The 23,664-nt window shown below is 56.0% G+C and overlaps 1 protein-coding gene and 1 long non-coding RNA gene across 2 annotated transcripts; one reads left to right on the top strand and one right to left on the bottom strand.

Moving 5' to 3' along the window:
• The first annotated feature begins 36 nt into the window (after window positions 1-36).
• Window positions 37-22,076, top strand: LOC125917303 (uncharacterized). The gene is made up of 3 exons (XR_007456146.1): window positions 37-270; window positions 1,117-1,192; window positions 21,518-22,076. It is a non-coding gene; the product is annotated as an uncharacterized LOC125917303 (long non-coding RNA).
• On the bottom strand, window positions 1,201-2,941 carry LOC125917302 (neuroendocrine secretory protein 55). The gene has a single exon (XM_049623538.1). The coding sequence runs from the start codon at window positions 2,874-2,876 to the stop codon at window positions 2,130-2,132; it is 747 nt and encodes a 248-aa protein (XP_049479495.1). The 5' UTR covers window positions 2,877-2,941; the 3' UTR covers window positions 1,201-2,129.
• Window positions 22,077-23,664: the final 1,588 nt, after the last annotated feature.

Below are 23,664 nucleotides of genomic sequence, written 5' to 3'. Positions count from 1 at the left end.
CCCCCCCCCCCCCGCCCCCGCCCCCACCACCCGGTCTGGGAAGACACCTCCCGCACGGAAAAAGCACACCAAAACCAGCCAGGCAAACCCTGGCTTCTTGTGCAGATTCACCAAAGACGTCGCACTTGGTGAACGCAGGCTGCTAAGACGTTACCACAGGAAAAAAAAATAACACGTAATGCCACAGAAAGGAGCCATATGCCCGCTGGTGACCTGAAGTAGAAATTTCAACTTCGGAGAGCTCCATCTCACTTAGGCAATTTCACACCGGTAAGCCAAAGGCAGCGCGCGCCTGGCCCTGCTGCGCCACCTCGGCAGCCTCCGACCCCTCCCCGCGGCCCAGGGAAGCCCCCTGCTACCAAACCGCCCTCCGGGTCCATACTAATGAAGACACACAGGCATCCAGCAGCCATTTGCGCGCCGCAGCCAGCATAACTAAGTTCTGGGGCGCCGCGACGCCTTTCCCGGAGAAGAGACCTGGAAGGAGGACCATGAAAAGTGTGTTCCTTCCGGCCTCATCCTTCCCCTAGGAGTTTAAGAACCCGACTGATCCTTTCCTTTCGAGCCTAAAAACGGTTCACTCCCCCCTTCCCCCAAATCATTCTCCGCAGACTAGCCCAAACCCGCGCAAAGCGAGACGCACGCGCGCACCAAGAAAACATCAATTTCCATGCCGGGTGAGGTTCTGTAAAATACATTTCATTTGTCAGTCTTTTCCTCCAGGATTGGCAGGTACGACACACTTTACGCACCGAAGATGCGTGACCGGATTGCAGCCGTTTTTGTGCTCGGACACCAGGGCGGTTTCACCTCCAGGTTACGGATTCCAAACTTAGCTCCACCCGAGCCGAAAATGGCTGGTGCGCCGCCTCCCCTCCCCGAGGCTGCCGAAGCCGTCGCCGGCCCCTGCCCCCTCTTGACCGATCCCCCAAGGACTTGCGTCGGATCGGATCCAACACCTTTCCCCGGCGCGGTAGTGCCGTGCTCTTTGGGGACGCATTGTAGGGTACCCCGATGAAAGACGCGATCCCCTCTCCAGCCCCGTTCCTTGTGCCGCTTTACCTTTCCGCTCGGCACCGCCTCGCGGGCCTCTTAGCCCCTCTCTTCTATCCCCAGGTCCGTGCGCAAACAGCCCCAGACCTCTCCAGCCAGGCTGCATCCGGCCCCGCCGCCAGATCAGCTGCGCCAAAAGGTTAGCGATGCCCCGACGTGACCAAGCCCGCGCCACTGACCCTGGTAGCCGGTAGGGGCACCCCCTAAGACTCCCGTACCTTCTCTGCCAGCCCTCCAAGTACGCGTGATTCGTGGGGAACCGCGGGCGGTCCCGAGGAGGTCGGCTCTGGAGCGCGCGGGCAGGTGCGCACGCTCTTTGCAGTGGACTCCCGCCCCGTGAGCGCCCGGAGAGGGGTGGTGGCGGCCAGGACTAGCGCACAGCCGCGGGGAGCACTGGCGCCGAGGTCCCGCGGCTCCAAATTGGCAGCGCTGGGACCTGGGCTCCAGGCTCGGAGTGTCTTAAAGCGCCGCGCGCGACTTTTCCCGGAGCCGGCAGTCTCCGGAGTTCTCGCCCAATCCCGGTGTGATTACTTTTCGCACATTGCAACAGTGTCGCTACGGCGCGGCCGCTCTCGCACCGTGAAAGTTGGCGCGCGCACCTCCGAACCACGTTTCGGGCGCCTGCCAAGGCCAACCGGTTCGAGGCCAGTGTTTAAGAGGGGGGAAAGAGCGCATGAAACAAGTGACTTACCCGTGCCTTTTCGGTGTGCAGCTGGAAACCTGGGGCGCGCCGGGGATTCTGGGCGCGCGTCCTGGACACCAGCTCGGAGACCTCAGGCTGTCTCCAGCCCGGCGCCAGGAGCGCACCGTCGTGCAACAAGCCTTTGGCCACCTGGGCGCCCCCGGCGCCGTCCCGGAGCCCAGGGGAGCCTTTCCCAGCCTGCCGGCGGCACCCCCACCCACCTCCCGGGCTGGCTAGCTGAGCCTGCTGTCTTCCCGCCTTCCTCCTAACCTGCCTCTCCTTCTCCCTCCTCTCCTCCCGCGGGCTCCCACACCGACCCCAGGCTTCCCCAGTTTAGCGGTGGGCAACTAACCTGAGTCAAAGAAAACAAGGAGAATCTGGACGGCGTCCTCCATTAGTGACGCCGGATGGGGATGGGTCCCCTTTTGGAAGGGGACTCCGGGGATGGGTCGCGGCGGGTGGGCTTCTTCGGCTTGCAGCGGCGCTGCTGCTTCTTCTTCTCCTTTGGCTCCTCGGACTCCTCGGGGTCCCTCGGATCCTTGTCCTCGGGCTCGGGCTCGGGCTCCTCCCCCTGCCTGGGGTTCTGGGGCTCCTGAGTGCTGGGCTGCGCGCGACTCGGGGAGGCGTCGGGGCTCCGCAATCTCAGAGCGTGCAGACGCTCGGTGAGAGATTGGCCGAAGGTGGTGTGCTTGGGCACCACGGGGCCGCGCTCGTCCTCGGGCTCGGTCTCGGGCTCAGTGGCGGGGGCGGTCTCAGGCTCGGTCTCGAAGTCGGTCTCGGATTCGATTTCAGACTCGGTCTCCGTCTCGCTCTCGGATTCGTAGTCAAACTCTTCCTCGTACTCTAGGCACTCGGGGAGGGACAGCTCGAGGTCTGCCTCCTCGTGCTCGTGGTCAGATTCGGGGGGCTCGGGGAACGCCTGGGCGGCAGAGCGGTGGTGGGCGTTAAGGAAGCTCCGGCGCTGCTGGGCGGCCGCGCGCTGCTGGGCGCGGGCGTTGGAGGTGGCAAGGGCGCGGAGGAGCGCGATGGAGCAGGAGAGCCAGAGGAGCGCGGTGGCTGCCCGGCGGCCGATAGGTGGGCACAGATCGTTGTAGTTGTGGCGAGCTCGGCGCCACTGCTGAGCCCGGGACCTACGATCCATTCTCTTAGGCGCACACCGGGAAGCCCACCCGCCCTCTGGCTCTGCAGAGAGCGGCTCCGATGCGCATCGGCTGCTGCAGCCGAAAAGGGTGCACCCCACGAGGTGAGAAGCTGGGTCCGGAGGTCCCAGCCCCACCTCGGTGTGAGGGGGAAAAAGGGAAGCACCTACCTTCCTGACCACTCAACTTTCTAAAGCTCCGCGCCTCCGCTCGCCTCTCTGAGCAAGAAGAAGGGATGGGGAAAGGGGGAAGAGAGAGTCTGTCTCCTCCCAGGCTCCTCTCTCTAAGTCTCAGACTCTGCGGTCTAAGACCCGGGAGAGGTGCCTCCGCTGGTCCTCTCGCCTGGGAGAGGAATGAGGAGACTGAGGCGGGGAGGGACGCGGCGGAGAGGTTCTGCAAAGTTGCGCGCCCGGACTTCAGCCGGGCATGTGCAGTAAGGAGGCGGGGGCGCCTCCCCGCGAGCTGCGCTGTGGCGCTGAGCCCGTGGCGCAGACCCTAGTGGGCCGGCAGGTGGCAGGAGGGAACCTTGTTTGGAAGGATTGGGGCGAAGCGAGGGGCGGGGGCCCTGGCGGGTGCCAAGGAACAAAACGAGTGAGCGAGCTAGCCACAGGTTAGGGTGGGTATGGGTTCTCCGAGGGGGTCCATACCCCTCCTCGGCTCCAGCATCCTCGGTAAAATAAAGCTGAAAACCAGACCGCTAAGTTGCAGATACTCGGCGGAATGAAATGAGGGTCTCTGCGTGGGTATTAATGATCCAGCCACAGGCGATTTCCAAGGGCTTAATAGTTTGAGGATGGTAACCTCAGGCAGTCATTAATCAGGAAACCACCTTTGGCGGATCTGTTCCAGAGACTGTAATTAAGAGCGTTTGGGAAAAATACTCCCCCCCCCCCCTCCAGTCTCAACTGGTTAATTACCTCATGGACTAACAAGCATCTTGCCAAGGAAGGGCCCCACAGGCGGGGTGATGGGTTGCAAGTCCACAAACCCATCAGTGGACCGCCATGAGCTCTGGCTGAGATCGGGCGCTGGAAGACAGACTTTAATTAGCTGGAACCACTAGTTAAGAGAAGTCGTTCGGAGCTGATATTCAGCAGGTCTAGTCAGTTCTCTGCCCCTGTGGGGCGCTGCAGGCTGGTCAGCTATCAAGCAGATCTCATGGGGTACCCCTTAAAGCTCTTTCGTTTCATACAGAGATAGGTTTTCAACAAAGCTAATTCATTCGGCAAATATTTATTGACTGCCTAGCATGCGCCCGGCTCTGCTCCAGGTGCTGGAGTTAAAAAAAAAAGAAAGAAAGAAAGAAAGAAAAACGAAAACTTACATTAATTAAGGAAAGGCTAGTTAGGACTAATCTGCTGGTAATCAGAACGTTAAACGACTCAGAATCCCTCCTTGCCCACCAATGCTTGATCCAGCTCGGGTTCTGCAGGAGAAAACTATCGGGTAATGAGAGTCTCGGGGCTAGGTGGTGGCTACCCACCCTAGACCCTGTTGAACCCCGAAGGCTAAAAGGTTGGAGGAAATGAATACATCTCTTTCTCAGCCCTGCAAAACCAAATGCGTCCTCCTGAAGGGGGATCCCTGGAGTTATTATATCTTTGCTCAGGAAAGGATGGTCCTCCGGAAGCTTTTGAGTTCCCTCTGTGATCCGACCGCTTCTTCTGGGTTGTGGACGATGCCTTCCCTGGTGAGGTGTGGACCACAGTGGTGTAATTCAGAGCCAAATCGTCTTCCTAGAGGCCCTGGATGTGTCAACAAAGTTGCTCTGCCTGGGACAGGTGGGGTTTTGCTGGTTTGTTTTGCTTTTGTCTTTGACTCAATATGGGGGGGCTTTGGAGAGGCATGACCTCTCATTAATTCTGGTTTCCCTTTCGAGCTTGTCTACCAGGCTTTCCCTCCTGGTGCTCCCTTCTTGGTGTCTAAAGAGTCCTGCCTGTCTCTACAGCAGTTAGGCGGCCTGGTGGAACTCATCCTCATATATCGCCAGCACCATGCCCGCATACAGCTGTCAAATCCAGAGTATAGACCTTAGCAAGATTCTAGCCACCGCTTTTGCCATGTTGAGGTTTTTTTGTTTGTTTCTGCATCTTGGCTGGGGACATTCTAGAATGTTCCTGACCTGGCTTCTTGGCTGTGTCTCCCTTGCATCTTGTGTTCTTCGAGTTAGTTTGTGGCATTCAAGTACTGATTGGTCTAATCAAGTGGCATTGATTTGGCAAACCCCATACAAGGACACATGTCTGTAGTCTAGCTGTGCCCCACTCTCACACTGTGCAGAGAAACTGAAAGCGTTTTACTGTCACAAGTGCCTGGCTCCCACCATCATGTGGAAATTAGTGTGGGACGCCGGACGGGCTGTTTGGAGCCGCCCAGCTCAAATCCTTCTCGCTCAGCCCCCGGTGAGGAGGGACGGCTCTAAAGGTTTTACTCACGTTGACCCACCTGCTTTATTCGTTTCAATTAGCGCAGCCTCCCTGACGGTGTAAGGAACATAAAGACATCGTTCAAGTGGTTTTTCAAGGCACACTGGGAAAAAAAAAAAAATCAGGAATATGTGGGTGCTGGTGAATGCCCTTTCAATGGAGACGAATGCCAGCTGTCAGCAACGAGGTGGATTATGATTCTTTAGGGTTCATAAGAAAGTACTCCATTTTTCAGAAGGAGTGCTCTATGCCTGTAATGGAGATGGCAGCCGCGAGCCGATCCACTAATACAGATACACGGAGATTGCCTGCGTTATTAACAAATGTGTGTTACATAATACGTATTTTTGGACTAGATTCTGCATTAGTAATGCACTTTCTTTGCAAGATGCATTTTAATCAGCAAATGAACATTTAACAAAACACTGCATTTTAGAGCCCCAGTCCTGTACGGTTACAAATACATTTCGGTACGCATTCCGCACGGGCTCCTGGAGCGGCAGGACCGCACTGAAATACCGTTCCATCTCCCACTTAGGGCCGAGGTCGAGCAAATGGATCTGGGCAGAAAATGCTGTTTAAAATGCATTACGTGCATGACTTTAAAAAGTGCTTGCTGCAGAGTGAATTTCAAAAAGGAGCAAGCCAGTGATGAACGACCTCGTGTTGTTAGCAGGCTAAGGAGCGAGGGGCTCTGTCTGTCTGCCGGTAAATAAAGTGTGGTCATATGTCACCTTCGCGCTCTGCCGGAGGGAGGCTCCTCAACCTGTCGGACGGGAAAGCGTGGTTCCCAGCCCATCAGAGCATCATACAATAAGGTTCTGATTGGGATGAATTGTGGAGAACATTGTCTTCAGCCCCTTAAAGGATTGTCCTGTGGAACGGGCACTGAGATGTATTTTACGTGGCTGCAGAGGCCAAAATTCTAAGCTATGGGTAGTAGTTACAACAGGCAGATTTCAGCTCAACCCCGGGAAGAATATTCTAACAATTAGGGCCCTGAAATGGAACGGCTGTCAGGAAGCAGTTGGCTCTTTGTCAGAAGCGGTGTTAAATCAAAGGACAGATGAGCACATATTGGAGATGTTTTCCGTGGGACTCATGAGCCGGGCAGAGTTGGAACTTGATGCGTGCCAAAGTTCTTTTCAACTCGGATTCTGATTCCATGAGAGGCATTTGGAGACCTTGGGAGAGGGGCTGGGGGCTCTACTGATGGACATGCCCTTCCGAGTCTGCTTCTATTTTAGAAGCATTTGAAAGTGCGTGCGGCTCAGTGACAGGAAGGAATGTTCGGGTGGCAGTTTCGGGACATGAGCAAACAGGTGTATGTGATGGAAGCGGCCGTCCGCTGTGCGCGGCTTTCATGGCCGGGTCCGGGCTCTGAGGCGCTTGGCTCCACAACTCCCTTGTCGGAGCAAAGAAGTGATGAAGTCTATTAACTGTACTCCTCCTCTGCCTCCCAGAGCCGTCCCGGAAATTAGGAATGAAATTGACTCTTCAGCCATGAGGAGTTGAGTCACTTCCGTGAGCGGGATGCTGTCGCAGGCACCGTGGGGGGGGGGGGGGGGGGGGGGGAAGGGCGAAATCGGGGGGGGGCCGCGGTCCCCCCCCCCCCCCCCCGACACGCGTGCAGCGCGAGGTGCCCCCAAATTCTAAACAGGGGGCTGCCAACAGGTGCCGAAATAACAAATCCTACACGAGGTACATAAGCTGCTGAGGGAAGAGGCTGAGGAAGTGTTTATGCGAGCAGAGGGGGAGTTCATCTGGTGGGTTTCTGAAAAAGGTGGGTTTTTTTCTTCCCCCCTCGTCTGACTTTGGAGATTTTCTTGTTTTGTAAGAAGCTGTGAGAGGCTGGCTCTCAGTCCATCTGTTCTGTGTGCCTACCGTGCACGAGCTGTCGCTCTGGGGGAGACCGAGATGGAGTACGGGGGTTCTCAAAAGGCTTGACAGGCTCTTGTCACGGGTCCCCTAGACACCAACACAGCTTCCGAGATGAGACATGAGGTAAAAGATCGGTTCTGTTCTGCCAGGGGAGCGGGTATAGTCACGCTTGAACGTATTGTGTGGGTTTTTTTTGTTTTTGTTTTTGTTTTTGTTTTTGTTTTTTTTGGACAACCGTTGGAAAGGACTGCTTGTCAAGATGGAGAGCTTTACAAACTTTCTTTTGGGTAGAAATGAATTCAGGGAGTTTAAAGTATCCCCCACCCCTGCCCCGTGGCAGTGAGCCGCAGAGGCTCAGGCCCGCTGAGAATCTGGTGCTGCCCCTCCCACCTGGCCCCCAAAGAGGTCTGGGTACAGTACAGAAGCATTTGGCTCACGTCTCTGGGGCGCTGTTTTGCTGTCATTCAGACCGCAGTGGTATCGATGGGCTCTCACCAGTACAAACCGTGACAGTCCCAAGCTCCTGATTTTGCGATTTGGGGGGAATGCCATCTGGAGCTTCAAGCAAACGATAGGGGGAAAGTAACCTTCTTTTTGACCCGTCGGGATTGTGTCCGGGCCATCGTTGGGGTTATGGCACCCTGTGTATGTCCTTTGTTTTTACAGGGAGCCAGGATCAGAAGTGAACCCTCCCTGTTCCCGTGTACAGAGCCGTTAGGAGGTGTCTTCCCAGAGTGGCCTTTGGGCCACTTGGGTTTGTGCTGTACCAAGGTTCTCCCGCCGATCCAACACCCGCCCACCAGCCTCCCTGCCCACCCTCCTCTGCCACAGGAGCGATTTCTAGGCTCCTGATCCAACGGGAAGGGTCTGGAGACAGAGCATAAGCTTGGGCCTGCAGGTCCTTGTTGGTCACGGTGCCTGCCTTGCCCTGCTCTGGCCCTAGCTCTCCGCTTCCATATGGTCCCTGGTTCGCACTCTGGACTCTGGCCACTTGCCTGGCTTCGTCCTGTCGAAATCGGGTCGGGTTCTGCCCATCTGCCCACCCCCAACTGACACTGTAGCTCGTCTGGTTGTTTCCCACGGCCGGCTGACACCTCAGTGTCCCGAGTCGCCCGCAGTCCGGGCGGTTCTGGTCTCAGACGTGCCCCCTGCCCTGCACACCAGGCTCGTCCTGTGGCTGGCGGGCTGCTGCTTGCAGAGGACCGGGCCACCCGGAACGTCCTCCGCTGCGTGGCTTTACCTTGCGTCCCGCTCTCGTGGCCACCCCACCTCTTCCCCCAGCCAGCAGCACTGACACGGAGCCTCAACATTGTTTTTCTCCCATCCGCCGAGACTCTGACTCACCCCTTCAGACTTGGTGGGGGAGTGAGCAAGCGAGCAGCGAGCCCAGAGGGGAGAAACTCTTAGTTGGTGTCGTGGTTCAGGCTCACGCTCATAGAAACCCTTTCCGCTCGAGCTCTTCAAAATATGATTAGGCCAATTTTACACATCTAGTCACTGAGGCTCTGGCAGATTGGGACTGTTTCTATACGTGCGAAGTGAAGTGGGGAATCGAGGCAATTATCTTCAGGCAAATGGCTCTGGGCTCTGTAATCAGGCCGTCCTGGTAACGGGGGGAATCAGCCTCATTCACTGTAGCGCTGCTTTGAGTTCAAGAGGATTCGAGGCATTGTTTGTTGTTTGAGCCGGGCTTTGTTTCTCCAAAAGGCGGTCGGTCGGTCGGTCTGGTGAAGCTGCATCCGGCCCGGCACAGGTGTCGGGGTGTGTGGCTCCCTTTGGTTTTGCGGGGCGCCGATGCGGCGCTGCATGCAATCCACGGCGCCCACCTCCGCTTCCTGTGGGGCGGCCCCGGGTTCGCCTTGTCTTTTCCCCCCGGCCCTTCCCTCCTCCCGAGACACGCGGCCCCGGCGATCTCCAGGCCCGTCCCCGTGCGGGGACCGTACAGATTCCAGGGGGGCCCACGGTTGGGACACCACGCCGCACGTGCTAAAGGCAATGTCCTAAAACTCGGGAGAATAACACAGCAGAAGTGAGCAAAATCAGAAGCGAAAACTCCTAGCCCGGCCGTGGCGTCTCCCCCTTCCACTCATGGTTTTGGCTGCAGATCATTGTCCGTTGGGAGTTTTTCCCTTTGCTGGTCTAGACGCGGCCTCACGGCCAGCCGTCTCTTCCCCCACGGAACGAGAGAAGACTCGTGTTTTTCCAACGCGCAGGGGTCTCTTTTGCTTTGAGGCCGGTGCAGACTTCAATCCCAATTGCCCTTGAGAACAGTCCTTGTCATTAGGAAGCTAACCAGCAGGTAACCCGGGCCGCGTGGGGCCTGCTGGGTGACACGGGGCGCAGGGCCCTGGCCAGGGAGCCCGGACGGAAGATCCGTGTCCGTCCGCCTCTCACATCTCCCTCACCCACACTCGTGCTTAGAGTCCGACAAGAGGATGTCATTAATAAACACGCCAGCAAGGAGACAGTGGGGCTTGAGATGGCCGTGGGAAAACACAGAGGAAGCAGAAGGTGTTTTTTTTTTTTTTTTTTTTCCGATTGTCGGAAACCTTCATCTTTGTCGCTTTGAAATTTCCTGATGTTGCTTAATTAGTTAAACCTAAAACTTCCTGTCCACACTTGAGATAAGAGGGTTTTGAAAAACATCCAGCCAGACTATTGTGGCATAATGTGGCTTGTGTATTTTTTTTTTTTTTTTAAAGCTGATAGCTAGTGTATTCCTGCTCCGTTTGTTAGATCGTAACATCTTTCCCCAGTGTTTTACTGTGATTGGTTTACAGCCTTAATGATCATCGTTTTATACTGTATTTTAAGATCTGCTGGGGCAAATGCCTTCTTATGGCATACTATCTCAGAACCCTCTGATAGTTTTGCCCATTTATTTTCCTCTAGAATTTAAGAACCATTTTTATCAAGTTCTGTAATGACCTTGTTGATATTTTGACTGGAATTGCATTCACTCTATAAATTAAGTTGGGGAAGACTGTCATCTTTTCTGCATTTAGCCTTAGGCCCCAGTATGACCTCACTCTTCATTTACTTGAGTTTCTGTCTCTCTCATTAAGGATTTGTGTTTTCTTGACATGATTCTGGTACATCACATGTAGAGTCTGAGATGTGAAAATATATCCTGTATCTCCCAAGCATTTGCTACTTGTGTTGCCATTGTGAAAGGGCTCTCTTTTTTTATTATATTTTCGGGCTGTTTATTATGTGTTTATAGGGACAGTATTGATTTGGGGGCGTTTTTCTCAGATTCGGCGACTTTTAGAATTGGTTGGTTTATGAGGCAGCCAGCAGCCTGCTCAAGCAAACCCTCAGTGAAGGGTGCAGAGGATTTTGTCGAAGGGATTCCTGCGTGAGGGAGAGAGGTGAAGTCAGTGATCCTTCCTTCCTTCCTTCCTTCCTTCCAAGATTTTAAGGAATCTCTACACCCAAAGTGGGGCTTGAACTCCCACCCCAAGATCAAGAATCCCAGGCTTCCTGACCGAGCCAGCCAGGCCCCCCCCCCCTGCAGACTGTTCTTGATAATGGAATCTACATAAGCTTCCTTCCTCTTGGTATTTCACTGTCCTCTCTTCTTGAATCACAATAGATAGTAATTTGAGTTTTTTGTTTTAAGATTTTTGAGAGTTTTTTAGGTGTTTTTTTTTCAAAATTTTGTTTTCATTTCATTTTTTTAAACGATTTTACTTAACATTAAAAAAAATAAGTTGGCAACCCTAGGTTGGCAGCTCACATTTCTTTGACATTTTAGCATTGTCTGAAATCTCTAAATCAGGAACTTCCAGCCCATGTCCTCTTGGACTGTATAGTTTGTAATATTTGGTCATTTTGGGCTTTTTTTTTAAAAGGTCTTTAAGACGTGTATTATTTTTGAGAGAGGGAGGGAGGGAGGGAGGGGCAGGCTCCCGAAGCAGGCTCCAGGCTCTGAGCTGTCAGCACAGAGCCCGATGCGGGGCTCGAAGCCAGGAACCGGGAGATCATGACCTGAGCCAAAGTCAGACGCTCAACCGATTGAGCCACCCAGGCGCCCCTGGGCTTCTGTTTTTATTTAAAAATAAATTTGGTGTATTCTTCTGGTCAGTCATGTCATTTCGTCAGGTTGATGTTTTAGGTCTTCTCACCCTCCCTAGTGCCTCTCCGTGCTCTCTGACGGCAGAGTAGAGTCCTTCCTCCTTTACTAAAGAGGGGATGGGATGGGGACATCCTCATGGTGTTTCTTTTTTTAAAGGGGTTTTCTCTCAATGTCCTTTCTTTGACAGTATTTAGGTGACTTTTAAGAGAAAACAAGGTGGCATCTCCTGAGAGGGCCCCAACAGAGAGGTGGAGAGGGGTAAGAGGTGAGAAACCAGACTGGGGACCAGATGGGCCTGGATGTGCGTCTTGTACCCTTTGCTTCAGAGCTGACCGGTGGCATTAACCTGTCTGGCTTTTCGTCTCCTCAGTTGCAAAAATGGCCTTTTAAAGGTCCCCAAACCCCTGCCTTCCAGGGTTACCGAGAGGATCAAATGAGGAAAAGAGATAGAGAGTGCCTAGCAGCGGGTCTGTAACAAGCAAACTCCGAACCAGTCGTTTGACTGGTGGCAGCTGTCACTGACCGTGGTGGTCGGGATGATGGTGGTGGCGAAGGTGGTGGCAAAGGCCAGTAGGCAGGAGAGCGATGGTAAAGATGGGAAGGAGCCCAGTGAGAAAGCACCTGCTGGAAAGTCGGAGAGGCCGATCACATCGGGTTTTGTCCATACACGTTTCCGGTTCCCCTGTGGTGGCTTCTGTACATGGTTTGAGGTCCAGAAAGGCACCGAGGACCCGCTACGGACGCGCTGGGCACCAGGAATATGCTGGATCAGACTTGTTCTCTCCACTTGGTGCGTTCAGTGGGGGATCTGGAAATAATGAATCATCATATTAAGGAGAGTGTTGTTGCAGCCCAAGCTAAGGGCACTGGAAAAGAAACGTGTTTTCTTTTTTCAGAGTGTACGGGAGAGGAAGCTGTCCTAGATTTGGGCATGTCAGGGAATACTTCCCTGAGAAAATGATACGTGCACACTTGAGCCGTGAACTGAAGGATGAGCATGTGGCGGCAGGGGGGGGGGGGGGGGGGGGGTGCAGTTCCAGGGCAGGAATAGCGTGTCCGCGGGCCCTCTGCTGGGAGGGACCGAACGCGTGAGGGGAACCTGCAGAAGGTCAGCGAGAGCATGGGGTACAGAGTGAAGTGAGTCTGGGGGGTGGACAGGGGCTGCCATGTCGGGCCTCTGGCCCGCCAGGACGACGTGTAGTCTTGTGTGTTGAACGCCCTTAGGATGGTGGGAAACCCTTGTCCTGATGGCCGGGAGGTGCCACAGTCCAGCCGTCTGTTTCAAAAAACTCTCTGGCCGTGGGCTCGGGGGCTGGAATTTGAAGGAAGCTAGAGATGATGGGAGTAGTTGGGTCTACGGAAGGTCGATGGTTCTATAAATGCATAAAACCAGTGGTAGTGAGAGTGGCCTTGAGAGTCACTTGGGAAGTCGACTAGCACGGCTTGGCAGCCGCATGGATTCAGGGAGTCCGCTGTGTGAGGAAGGATGCCTGGCCAGAACCAGAGGGAAGCCCGTGCCTTTCGCTGAAGGCGCAGGGGTGGGGAGTAGGGTGAGTTCTGTCCCTGGCTCGTTGAGCTAGAAGTGCGCCGCACGACCTGTGAGGAGGAATCCACCAGGCAGAAGGATGGGGCGGGTCTAGAGCCCCGGGGGGAGGCGCTGGAGTGGGAGCGGAGGAGTCTAGTGGGAAGGGCAGTACAGGAGAGGCCCCCAAGTTGAGTTTCCAGCCAGAGTCATTGTGGATAGAAGCTGTCCGGTGCTGCGAGGGACTGGAGGTCGAGTCGTAGCCCCTTGGTCGTTCAGGTGAGGAAACGGAGGCTCGGAGAAGGCGGCCCTGCTGGTTTGTGGCGGAAGCCCTCCTAGACTGGGTTCTTCACCGTCCTGCTTCGGTCCCCGTGCGGCACACCAAGTGGAGTATCTTCACGGAGACACAGAACGTGAACCGAGGGCTCGGATGTCCACCCCCCTGATAGCAGATCTCTTTTTTGTTAGCATCCAAACGGACAGTTCACAGCTTCGCCTTCCCCTCTTGATCACTTTAGAACTGACATTCTGCCGGCTCCTTATTAAAGAAAGAGCAAAGCAAGAGCTGGCTGGGAGTGGTTTCAAAGCTCGAAATAGAACTATACCATGCCCTTAATTCTCAAGCCTGGCAAGGCCCACACGGCAGCCGGGAAGGACTCGGGCAAGGTTAAAGCTAAGATCATTTGGCGACACTCTTTTCCTGCTGGTTATTCAAAACTCCGGCCAAGTCCCAGAGCACCGGTTATCACTCAAAGGTGGTCCCCAGGATAGGGGGATTACGTGCAAGAAGGGCAAATCCGTCGTTCTCAGGACCCTTTTTCAAGATGCCTCCTCTGTGAGACCGGTGAGGTGTCAGCAGCTTCTCCCGTCTGTTACTTTAAAAAAAAAAAAAGCAGTGTTTAATTACACGCAGAGCGTGTGGGTTCGGTTTATCATAAATAAGTTGATAATACAGACTGGGGCTAGGGCCAACGTCGGCTTTAATGGCCTGCCCCCACCGGCCGTGGTCTCCATACTCCACCTCTCAAATTCCCCCGAGGCTACCAGCTTCACGTAGAAAAATGCCTTGTCGCAAAAAACACAAGTCACGTTTCTGTCACTTGGCAGAGTCAGCTTGGAGGCCCTTGGTTGGTTCACCCCGGATCTCCCTTGTTCTTTCCAGTCGTCACCCTGTCATCTCTGGTCCCGGTAGGAGACCGTTGACAGTCACTTCCCAATTGATGTCCACTTTGGCTTATTTCTCCTCGGTCCCCTGTCCTGGCACACACTTCTGGGCACACGTTTACAGGGGTTTCTCTAGGGTCAATCTTAAGCGGTAGGACTGGTAGGTCACGGGTAGACACGGAGCTTTGACTCAGTTTTCCCTTTAGTACAAGACTGCCAGTCTGTCCCCACCAGCAGTGTGTGTCTGTCCTCACACCACCCAGTTGCTCTGGCCAAGAGAGCAGTGACACCAGGTCTGTGGCCAGAGCCCCTCCAATTTGGAGCCAGATCCTGGAGCTGTTTTCCTGAGGGCCATGACCTTGGCGGTTGAACTTCAGTGAGATAGATTTCCCAGACCTGCCACCAAGGGAGGTGGGGGGAGACCTCACTGAGGGAAACGAGGCGAGAGGCCGCCGAACAGGCTCTGCGTCCAGTTTCTTCAAGTTCTTACGAAGGGGACGCAGTTCTCGGAGACACAGCATCGACACACCGCTCTTGCCGGTGTCCCCTCGGGAACTCTAAGCAGTGCTCTGATCACGTGATCATTTTGAACCTGCTTGGCAGACGTCCTCCCCCGATCCCTGATCTAGACAGTTTAGATTGGGAATGACCACAATTGAAAGAATGCTCTCCAGCCAGCCTTTGAGATCGAGGCCCCTGTCCCCCGCCCTCCTTCCTGCCCGGCTCGTTGCCGGCATAGACGAGGTAGTCACAGCGCATAACCAGAGTTCCCTTATGATTTATCATCCAACACGGACATTTTTGAGCGTGAAAAGCCGCGGTAACTGGAGGGAGTGCTGGCGTCACGGGTTAACCAGGGCTTTCCTGCAAACTGAGTTGTAGGGGCGTCCTAGGTTTTCTTAATAGTGATATTAGTATTGTTATTAATATGATAACATTGTTACATATATACATAAAGTTAATGACATGATTAACATTGATATTACTTTTAGCATGTTTAAAAGAGTAACTTCCCATCTCCAACTAGTTTTAAAATAGGCTTCTCTCCGAAGAGAGAAAGGTCTGCCGTGGGAGCCCCTGTTAGTTAAACTGGTTGAACTCTCTGCATGAACAGGGAAATTTGCCCAACTGTGTTTCTGAAGTCATGGTGGAAACGCAAGGAAAAGAGCAAACTGGGGAGAAAGAAAACAGGAACTTTCTCTGAGACCTTTCCTGGGGGTTTCTGACCGGAGAGCCGAGGTAAGTGACCACATGGTTGTTGGGGGCTTGGTTCAGCATCAGCGGCCAGGACTCTGGGCCCCTCCTCCCCGCTCCCCCACCCCCAACCCACGCACTCCATGCTGAGGGCCCAGTGTACCCTCTCTAGCAGGGCCATTGGAAGTGCCCAACACGTGGCTTGCCTGGAACAGAGAAGGTGGGAGGTGGCCTGGAGTATGGAGGGAATGGCCATTTTTAGGCAGAGAATGTAGTCAAAAACTCTCTGACTTCAAAAGTACTATAGAAATTAGAAAAAAATCTATAGTCCTTTAGAAGTATTGAGATCCTTGCTCAAACTTCAGTTGTTTCCATACTAGCTAGATGATTTTTGCCTTATTCCCGTTCTATAGCTACGCTTCACGGGGTTCTTTAAATCAACTTGCTGTATTTATGTAAATGAATTTAGTTTTAAAGGAAAATTATTCCAATATCACTTGGCTTCTGGCTAAGAATTTTTTAAATGCGCAAGGAGATAAATGCATAGCTCTTAAAATGGACAGCATTGGCTCTTGGCCCCTTAGAATCCCCTCGGCACCGCCTTCGTCCGGGGCGGCCCTGTCTTCCCCGCAGCATGCAGTGAGGGGCTGAGTCCGTTCATCCACCGGGGAGAATCCCCGACTGGACCCTAGCAAAGATAGCATGACAGGTGGACTTCCTGTCCTGTGTGCCGTATTCTTGCCAACAGGCGTTTACCATCGAGGGGGACGGAGATTTCGACCCTAGTATCTAGTAAGGCAACTCCTGGCTGAGGAGGTGGTGGGAAGGAAGAATTCTGCTTCAAACCCGCTGAAGCCTGTTGAGCTCCGACAGGACTGAATTACTTGGGGCATATTTTCTTTCCATGACATTTGCCTTCTAATAATAAATCGACAGATGTAGTTGTCTTGATCTGCCTTTACCGTGACATTTGCCGTCACCTCACGTGTTTTTGTTTTCAGACGCAGCCAAGAAACAGGCTTCTCGGTGAGGCTTTAACCCATGCCCTTGGCCTCCGCAGAGCTCTGTCCCAAACAACGGGAGCGCGAGCCCAGGCACCTTCCACTTCCTGCCGACGTGCCTCGCAGGGGCCCACCCACTCCCCCGCTTTGTGCTGAGGCCTTTTCTCTCATGAGGGGCTTTTCCGGGGATTTGGGGCGGGGGGGAGGTGGCTCTTTTCTCCCATCATGTGCTTGGTTCTTGAGTGGATGCCAGAAAATGCCAGAAAAGAGCCTGTGCCTAAAAGTACAGATCCAGAAGTGGGGTAGGATACGCTTTTCAGACAGGTCAAAGGCAAGCAAAACTAGGCTAATACGTGCACGATAAAAGCAACACGTTCGAGGCACGCGTGTGATAAACCGGAGATTTGTGGCTCTGCTCCTTTGGCACAGAAGGTGGGCGAGGGCGGGGGAGAAAGGCTGTCCAGTAGATGCGGTTCCCGGCTGTGTCTTGCTTAGGTTGGCTCATTGTGTGCTTGTAAGTCCTAAATTTAAAAAGTATGTGTTGAGACGGTCTCCATGGGTCAATGGAATGGGACAGTTGAAATGAATCCAGGGCATGCGGGGAGGGGACCCGTCGTGTCCCGGCCGAGGACGTGGTTTTCGGGCCAGGCTGTGACCGGCCGGCGCACCGGGGCTCCGCTCCCCGCCTGCCCTTTCTTTCATACCAAGTGAGAAGTGTTCCTGGCACGTGCTAGGTTCTCAGCAGTTTGTTGGGGTTTTTTTCCACACATGTGTTGTGAATATGCGTTGGGTATTTTTGAACGTCGAATTCAAATTTTGTTGCGTTTTGGTTGACTCTTTTCTCACGTGCGTACTTTTAAACTTGTCAGCCTGTCGTTACGGAGGTTTCCAAGCGTGCAGAGGTGGAGGTGAGACCCCGGGGCCCCGCACAGCTGCGGTAGCCTGTCAGCGACTGCTGCCTCCTTCACCCCTCCGTCGTCTTTGGGTGTCTTTTTAAGGCCTGGCCCGGAAATCCTACCGTTGCACCAGCTCTTTCTGGACTCTTCTGGGGTCTGGAAGCCAGTGTCTTCCCCGCAAGGAGAGCAAGTCAGGTAGCTGAGCCTGCTCCCCGGCCCTCCCCCGACCCCCGAGGCACTCCATCCCTGCACGGATCTAGGGCACCCTCGCGAGGAGAGGAGACGCCAACCCCTGGAGCCCCAGGAACCTCCTGGAGCCACCGCCCCTCTCCTGGGTCCCCCGGTAGAGGCCCCCACATTGATCGCTGGACACTTTTCCGATTCCCAAAGTAGCGCAGACCCGTTTTTGGTGACCAGGCAAATCCCGGCTCTGCTCTTTCTAAAAGAATGCACATTTGGAACATACAGAGCCCAAATCAGTGTGATGTCAGTTGTCACTGTCCGTGTGGAAAGATTTGGCCATGGCCAGCTGCCGGGCCTCTTCGCGCTGTATTAATAGCAGGGCCGTGGGGCCCGATGGGGTCGGAAGCCAGGGAGAGGGGAGGGACAGCTGTGGCGGACATCACACCATGCTCCAGGCATGTGCTCCCGTGTCACGGGCACACAGATGGCCCACACCTTGCCCTGCCGCTCAAAGCCCCCCCAGGCCTGTGCCTTCTTCTCCTTGTAGGGTCAGGAATGGGCTCCGGCGGACGGTGCACTTGACAGAGGAGCCAAATTAAGATGGGCACGATTGGAACAGAGGGTTCGGGTGGCCCCGTGTTGTTCTGGGTCAACTTACGCTTTTACTGGAAGCACAGGCATGTGCCGGCCGAACGAGGCGGTGGTATTTAAACAGCTGGGGGTATTGGGTTCTATATGCCAAGGCTGGACAGATATTTTTAAATGTCACAGGCCAAATGGAACCTGCGCTGGCACCGGCCAGAGGGGCAGGGGGATTTGGAGGACACCGCACCACCGTGGCTGGATATGGTCCGGAGAGCGGGGGGGGGGGAGGATTAGTGCCTGGGAAGAAGCCCAGCGCGTGAGGTTCAGCGACGACAGAGCGGGAGGGTCATTTGAGTAAGCGGTAGGCGCCTGGCGGGTGGGGTCAGGGGCAGGCGGACATGTGTGGAAACGCCAAGGACTCGTCCAGAGCTGGGAGGTCAGCAGGGTGGAGCCCCCGAGCTCACGGGGGAACGGGCCGGGGAATCGACCCTGTGGTCAAGGTTCCTGGCTTTGGTGTCCTACAGAACTGAGCGCTGACCTCAGAACCCCAGTGCCCGCCCCACTCCCTTGGGGCAACTCATTGATCTGCCCGGGTGGTTTTCCCCCCGCAAGTCGGAGGGAAGGGACCAGGGCTCCTGGAGGATTAAGCTGGACGAGTTAGCTACCTGACGCTCAGGAGCAAAAGCCCCTAAATGGTGGCTGCTGTTGTTACTAGCAAACGCGAATCTGTGGAAAACCGCCATCGTGGAACGGCTTGGAAACCGCCCTCCAGGCCCATCCCGCCCGGACACATGTTGTGTTTCAGCCGCACAGAGTATTGTCTTTGACGTCGGAGTCCTGGTAGCCGCCAACGTTTGGATACCAGGAGATGCTACCAAAACTTTTGGAGAGTTGACTTCTCCCGGCCTGTGGGAGCCTCGGGTCGGCCAGGACTGGTCCGCCGGCAGCCGTAACCGAGGGGCGGCTGCCCCCTGTCGGCGAGCTGCCGACCACGCCGGGCGCCACCTGGCCCCATCACTCACCTCTGAGCAGGGCCTGGCCTCTGTAGGCATTTGCACTTGCTGTCTCTGCAGTCAAGTGGAGCTATTATTATCTCCGAAGGGGCGAGGGCCGTCAGAATTAGCCACTGACTTGCTGGCTGGGGCCTCCTTGACTTTGCCCTGACATTGGTCTCGGGAGACCTGGGCTCATGGAAGAGCACTGGGTGGCCCGGCCTGGGACGGGGGAAGCAAAGGAAGGGGCGGCGGGCTTTCACGAAGGCCCCTGCCAGGCCCCCGGAGGCAGCTCGCTGCCCGCTTTTCTCCCCGTGGCCCCCCTTAGTAACCTGAGCAGAAACACAACGGGGTTAGGCCAGTTACTGTGGCGATGCCAACGCCCTTGTGGCTCTGGGCCTCTCGGTCACGAGGATGGGGCTTGGGAAGGCTCGAGGGGGCCAGGGTGGGTCTGGAACCTGGATGTGGCTTCTTAGCACTGGGAAGGGAAGGCTAAGGCTAAGGGGGCGTTCGGTTGCGGGGGCGGGGGGGGGGAGTCTTGGGGCCCTCAAGTTCATCCCTGTTGCTGCGCAGAATCTCTTGCTTGTCCTGTGCAGTTCAGACTCCCTCTTCCTTGTCCAGGCCCCTGGGAAGACCCCGTGGCACCAGTGACCCAGCTGGGCCTCCGGGGCCACCTGTATGAAGGCTTGGGGGACCCTCCTCTTCTGAGGAGTCTTCCCTGTGTACACATAGCCAGGCTCAGACTCGGAGAAGCCCTTCCTCCTGGTCTGTTTGCTCCTTTGCTGGACTTCCTCTTTCCCAGATGTTTGGGGAATACGTTGATTTCATCTTCATGGCGATTTTACAGGGAACCTGAAGTTCAGGGAGGTCAAATAACTTGTGCAAGGCCATCCAGGCGGACAGTAGTAGAGTCTGGGTCTGAACTCCAGAGTCCGCCTTCTAAACCACTGCCTTTGAATGCTGCTTGGGAGATACGGGGGTGCTCCAGGGAGGAGTCTGGGATGACGCTTGGGCTGAGGCAGGAGCCCTCCCTGGAGCCAGTTGGGGGTAGGCCCTGGGTCGCGGAGAGCGGGCCGTGGGCTCCAGGGACAGAGGGACGCCAGCCCGGCTGCAGGAGTTGAGAGGGAGGCGAGCGGGGGTGGGTGAGGGCGTGTGGAGTGCCGAGGAGTCTAAGCCGTGGTCTGAATCCACATCTTCTAATGCTTTTTTCTGCTACCCCGTGGAAGAGGGGTTGGCAGAGGCAGAGGAGTGGCTGGGAGACCAGCTGGTCTCGAGGAGGCCCGGCTGGACCCGCCAGTGGTCATGATGAGTATGTTTGCGATGCATTTGGGAGGCTCGCGGCCCCGGCCTGTGGATGTGCCACAGGTCAAAGGTCACTCTAATTTGACCAGGGTCTGAGCTGGGTTAGCTGGGGCCTGCTTCCTGAGGTGGCCCAATCTGGGGAAGGCTTTCCCTCTGAGGCCTCTCTCTTGACCATGTAGAGGAGGGTCTCGGGTACTTCTGGAATAGTCCTCAGCCTCTGGTGAGAGCTGGTTCCTTCCAGCCTGGAGCAGACATGGCCTCAGGGCAAGGCAGCCTTGGAGAGCCGACGGGCGTGGGTGGTAGGGGGGATGTCATGGTTAGGAAGACCAGCCACAGGCCAGATGGACACCAGTGTGCGTGTGGTGACCCGATTTCCAGCAGTGCCTTCCCTCTCGCCAGCACTTCTGGAAGGAGCAGTAGGACCTGTTGATACGGTGTCATAGGGGTTTTCTGATTGTAACTTTCTGGAAGACAGTGAGCCTTGAGAGGTCTGTGCCTGAAGCCCCTCCTCAGGCCCATGATGAAAATGGGCCGCTGGATTGGGTGTGTGGGTGGCCCATGCTCCCTGTGGGTGCACCGTGAAGGGGTCTTGTGGACACCCCTAGGTTCTCCTGCAGCCCCGCCCTTGTCCTCCGTTTGGGTGAGGGACGTTTCTGGGGGCTCAGGGGGTGGCACAAAGTGCCCCAGTCCCTCACCACTAGGTGGCGCAGCTGCAGTGATGATGTTGACGGGGCTTTCGATGCCCCTTAGGAGAATCCCTGGGTGGGGGTTCCTGTGGTCCCCTTGGCCCTGGACGCTTCCTGGACCTGCTCTGGACCTGGCCGTGTGGTCTCGGGTAAGTGACGGCACCTGCATGGCTTTCCGGAACGACAGTTGGGTCCGGAGATGATGGGTTTTCATCAGCCCAGTCATTTCGCGGTGCATGAGGCCCCAGATCCAACCGCCTCGTTCCCTCTGTTCCCCAGCCTCTGTCCCTGCTCTGCGGCATCATCGGGACCGCCGTGGTTCTGTCTCCTTCCTAAAGGCTTCTGTGAGCTTGACTTCTTGTGGTCTGTTCTTACCGGCCAAGGCTCTGAAGTCAACTCTGAGCCGGCGATTGGTCCAGGGTCCCACCAGAAGGCCTTGGAGATCGTGACTCCCAGCCGATCTCATTAAGCGCCGGGTCTCTCTCATCAGAAGAGGGGCCACACTTCCAGAACCATTCTGCTTCTCTCCAGTCCACAACAGACAACAGTCCGAAGATGGCCCCTCAATAGGGGTTGTGCTGATGGCTGTTCTTCGGAAGAGAGACATCAAGCTGAAGAGCCACCCGAGTGTGGCCGTGGGATGTCGTCGTGTGTGTGCACGCGTGTCTGTGTGTCTGGTTTGTTCGTCCTGTTAACCCTTCCTTCCCCCTCTTCTCATCCTTTCCGTCCCCAGCCTCTTTGTTCTCGGGTGTCCTTGGAGCCTCCAGCAGCCGTGTCCCCGCTAAAGCTCTGGCAGCACTGTGTGTCGATGCTCCTTGAAGCTTCAGCCTCTTCTCGATGGGAATTTAACCTTTGCTCTGAAGCGAGGTTTTGCTAAGAGACACGGGTCTGTACAGACGAGGTGAGATCAGCCTTCGCCTCTTACCAGAACCGTTGTTCGGAAGGGTTTCTGTGCCTCATCGTCTGCAGATGTCACTTGGGAGTTGAGTCCTATTTAGCTTTGAGGAACGGCCCAGCAAGGGGGCCCCTCCCAAACACCTTGCCCGAGCTTACTTTGGGTTCACCCCCAGGCTTCTTGATTAACTCACGGTGGCGGCTCCCCGCACCCCCCCCCCCCCCAACAGCCACCTGAGCTGAGAGGACTTTTACCCTACTGGGTTACCGCCGAGCTGTATCAGGTGAAAGCGGGACCCTCCAGACCATCTGTTGTTAAAGAAAAATTAATAATGGAACACGTATAGAGCAAACACTTTGTACTGCTGCATAATAAATGTGGAATGCAGTGACCTTGGTTGAGGTAGCCACGGGCTTGTCGCCCACTCCCTGCTCGTCTGGGGCGCCAGGCGGTTAGGTTTGTAGCCTTCTGCCCTCCCCCAACCCCCCCCCCCCCCCCCAGGGAGGAGAACTCGGGAGCCCCAAGCCCCCGACAGGGCCCTGTCCTGGCCACGCGGGGATGTCCTCTTCCAGCTCTGGCCACATTCAGAATTTTCTGTCTGCTCCGCGCCACGGCGAACATTCCAGGCGACACGACCACTCCCGCTGGTGTTTCTGATCCGCCAGTGCCGTCAGGCCAGAACCTCCGGAGGCTGTGGGCCCCAGAGGAGGACACGGGAGGGTGCAGGCCGAGGGCAGAAGGCAGGCGGTGCTCCCGCGGTCTCCCACGGCCGAGAAGGACCAGCCTCGTGCTCGGCTCAGGAGCCAGCTGACAGCCCCTTTCTGATTTGCAGCTTTTGTTCAGAACTGGGCGGGGGGCCCCCCATCGTCGTAGCACTCGAGTTAGGCAATCGTTCACAGACTCTTCTCCTGGGGCCCCACGCACGACAGCACCATGGCACGTGCCTGCCACTCAAACCAAGGTAGCGACAGAACCTTCGGGGAGAAGCCTTCAGAAGATGAAATGTTGAGGCCGGCTGTCAGCGCGTGAGGCCACGACAGAGCTGTGATGAAGTTCTTTTCCCTGGTGCTCAGAGCCTGCCACCAAGGCCCCGGCAAACCCACGTTCGAAGGCCGTTTCTTCAAAGTAAACAGCGCTGCCTTTGAACCGGGAAGGGAAGCCGGCTGGAAGGCAGGTCCCCGTGTGCGTGTTTGAGCGGGGTCCACGAGGAAAGGTGTCACGCGGGTCTTTGGCTTATGGGTCGCATAAGCCCTTGGGGTGCAGAGAGGGGCCGCCGGAGTCCTGTGACATCTTTGCCCATCTGGGAGCACCCTAGGTTCCGACGTGGGGCAGGGCTGGGAGGAGGGGCGGCAGGAGCCCCCGGGGCCACGTGATGAAGTCAGGGAAGGGTGTGTGAGGCACAGCCCTGGGTGGGAGGTGATGATGCGGGTCCTTCCGGAGGGCCCCCCCCAATCCTGTTGTGCTCAATTCAGAGGGTTGGGTGGAGGCTTTCCTGAAAGGCTCGGAGGAGTGCTGCACCCACGGGCTGTGCGGTCAGGAGGCGAGACACGGGGAGCCACACGAGGGAAAGGCCACGCCGTCTGCCTGCCCCCCCTCCCCCCCCTCCGCAGAGGCCCAACTCCACCGGCGGGTCCCCCATGTGGTGGCCAGAGGCCACTGACCGTGTTGTTGTTCTGCTCCAAGCCTCCGGTGGCTACTTCGAATACAACCCCGCTCTGAGCTTGGCCTTGACCACCTGCGTTGCCCCCACATGCCCCACATGCCGTTTGGCCCCAGCTGCCTGAAGACCCGGACCTGGGCCTGCTCCTCCTCTCCTTGGGGCCTGCCTCCCTCTCACCCTGGCTTCCCGCCTGCAGGGAGCACCCCCTGCCATCCAGCTGTCACCGGCATCACAGCCCCTGTCGTCTCTGTCCCTTTGCCAGTAATGTGTTTGCTCCCACCTCTTAGAGTCTGTGAGCTTGCAGGATGAGGGCTGTAGCTGCCCT

The sequence above is a fragment of the Panthera uncia genome, unplaced genomic scaffold (assembly GCF_023721935.1).
Source record: "Panthera uncia isolate 11264 unplaced genomic scaffold, Puncia_PCG_1.0 HiC_scaffold_1670, whole genome shotgun sequence".
Lineage (NCBI taxonomy): Eukaryota > Metazoa > Chordata > Mammalia > Carnivora > Felidae > Panthera > Panthera uncia.
This window is presented reverse-complemented; position numbering and strand designations above follow the sequence as displayed.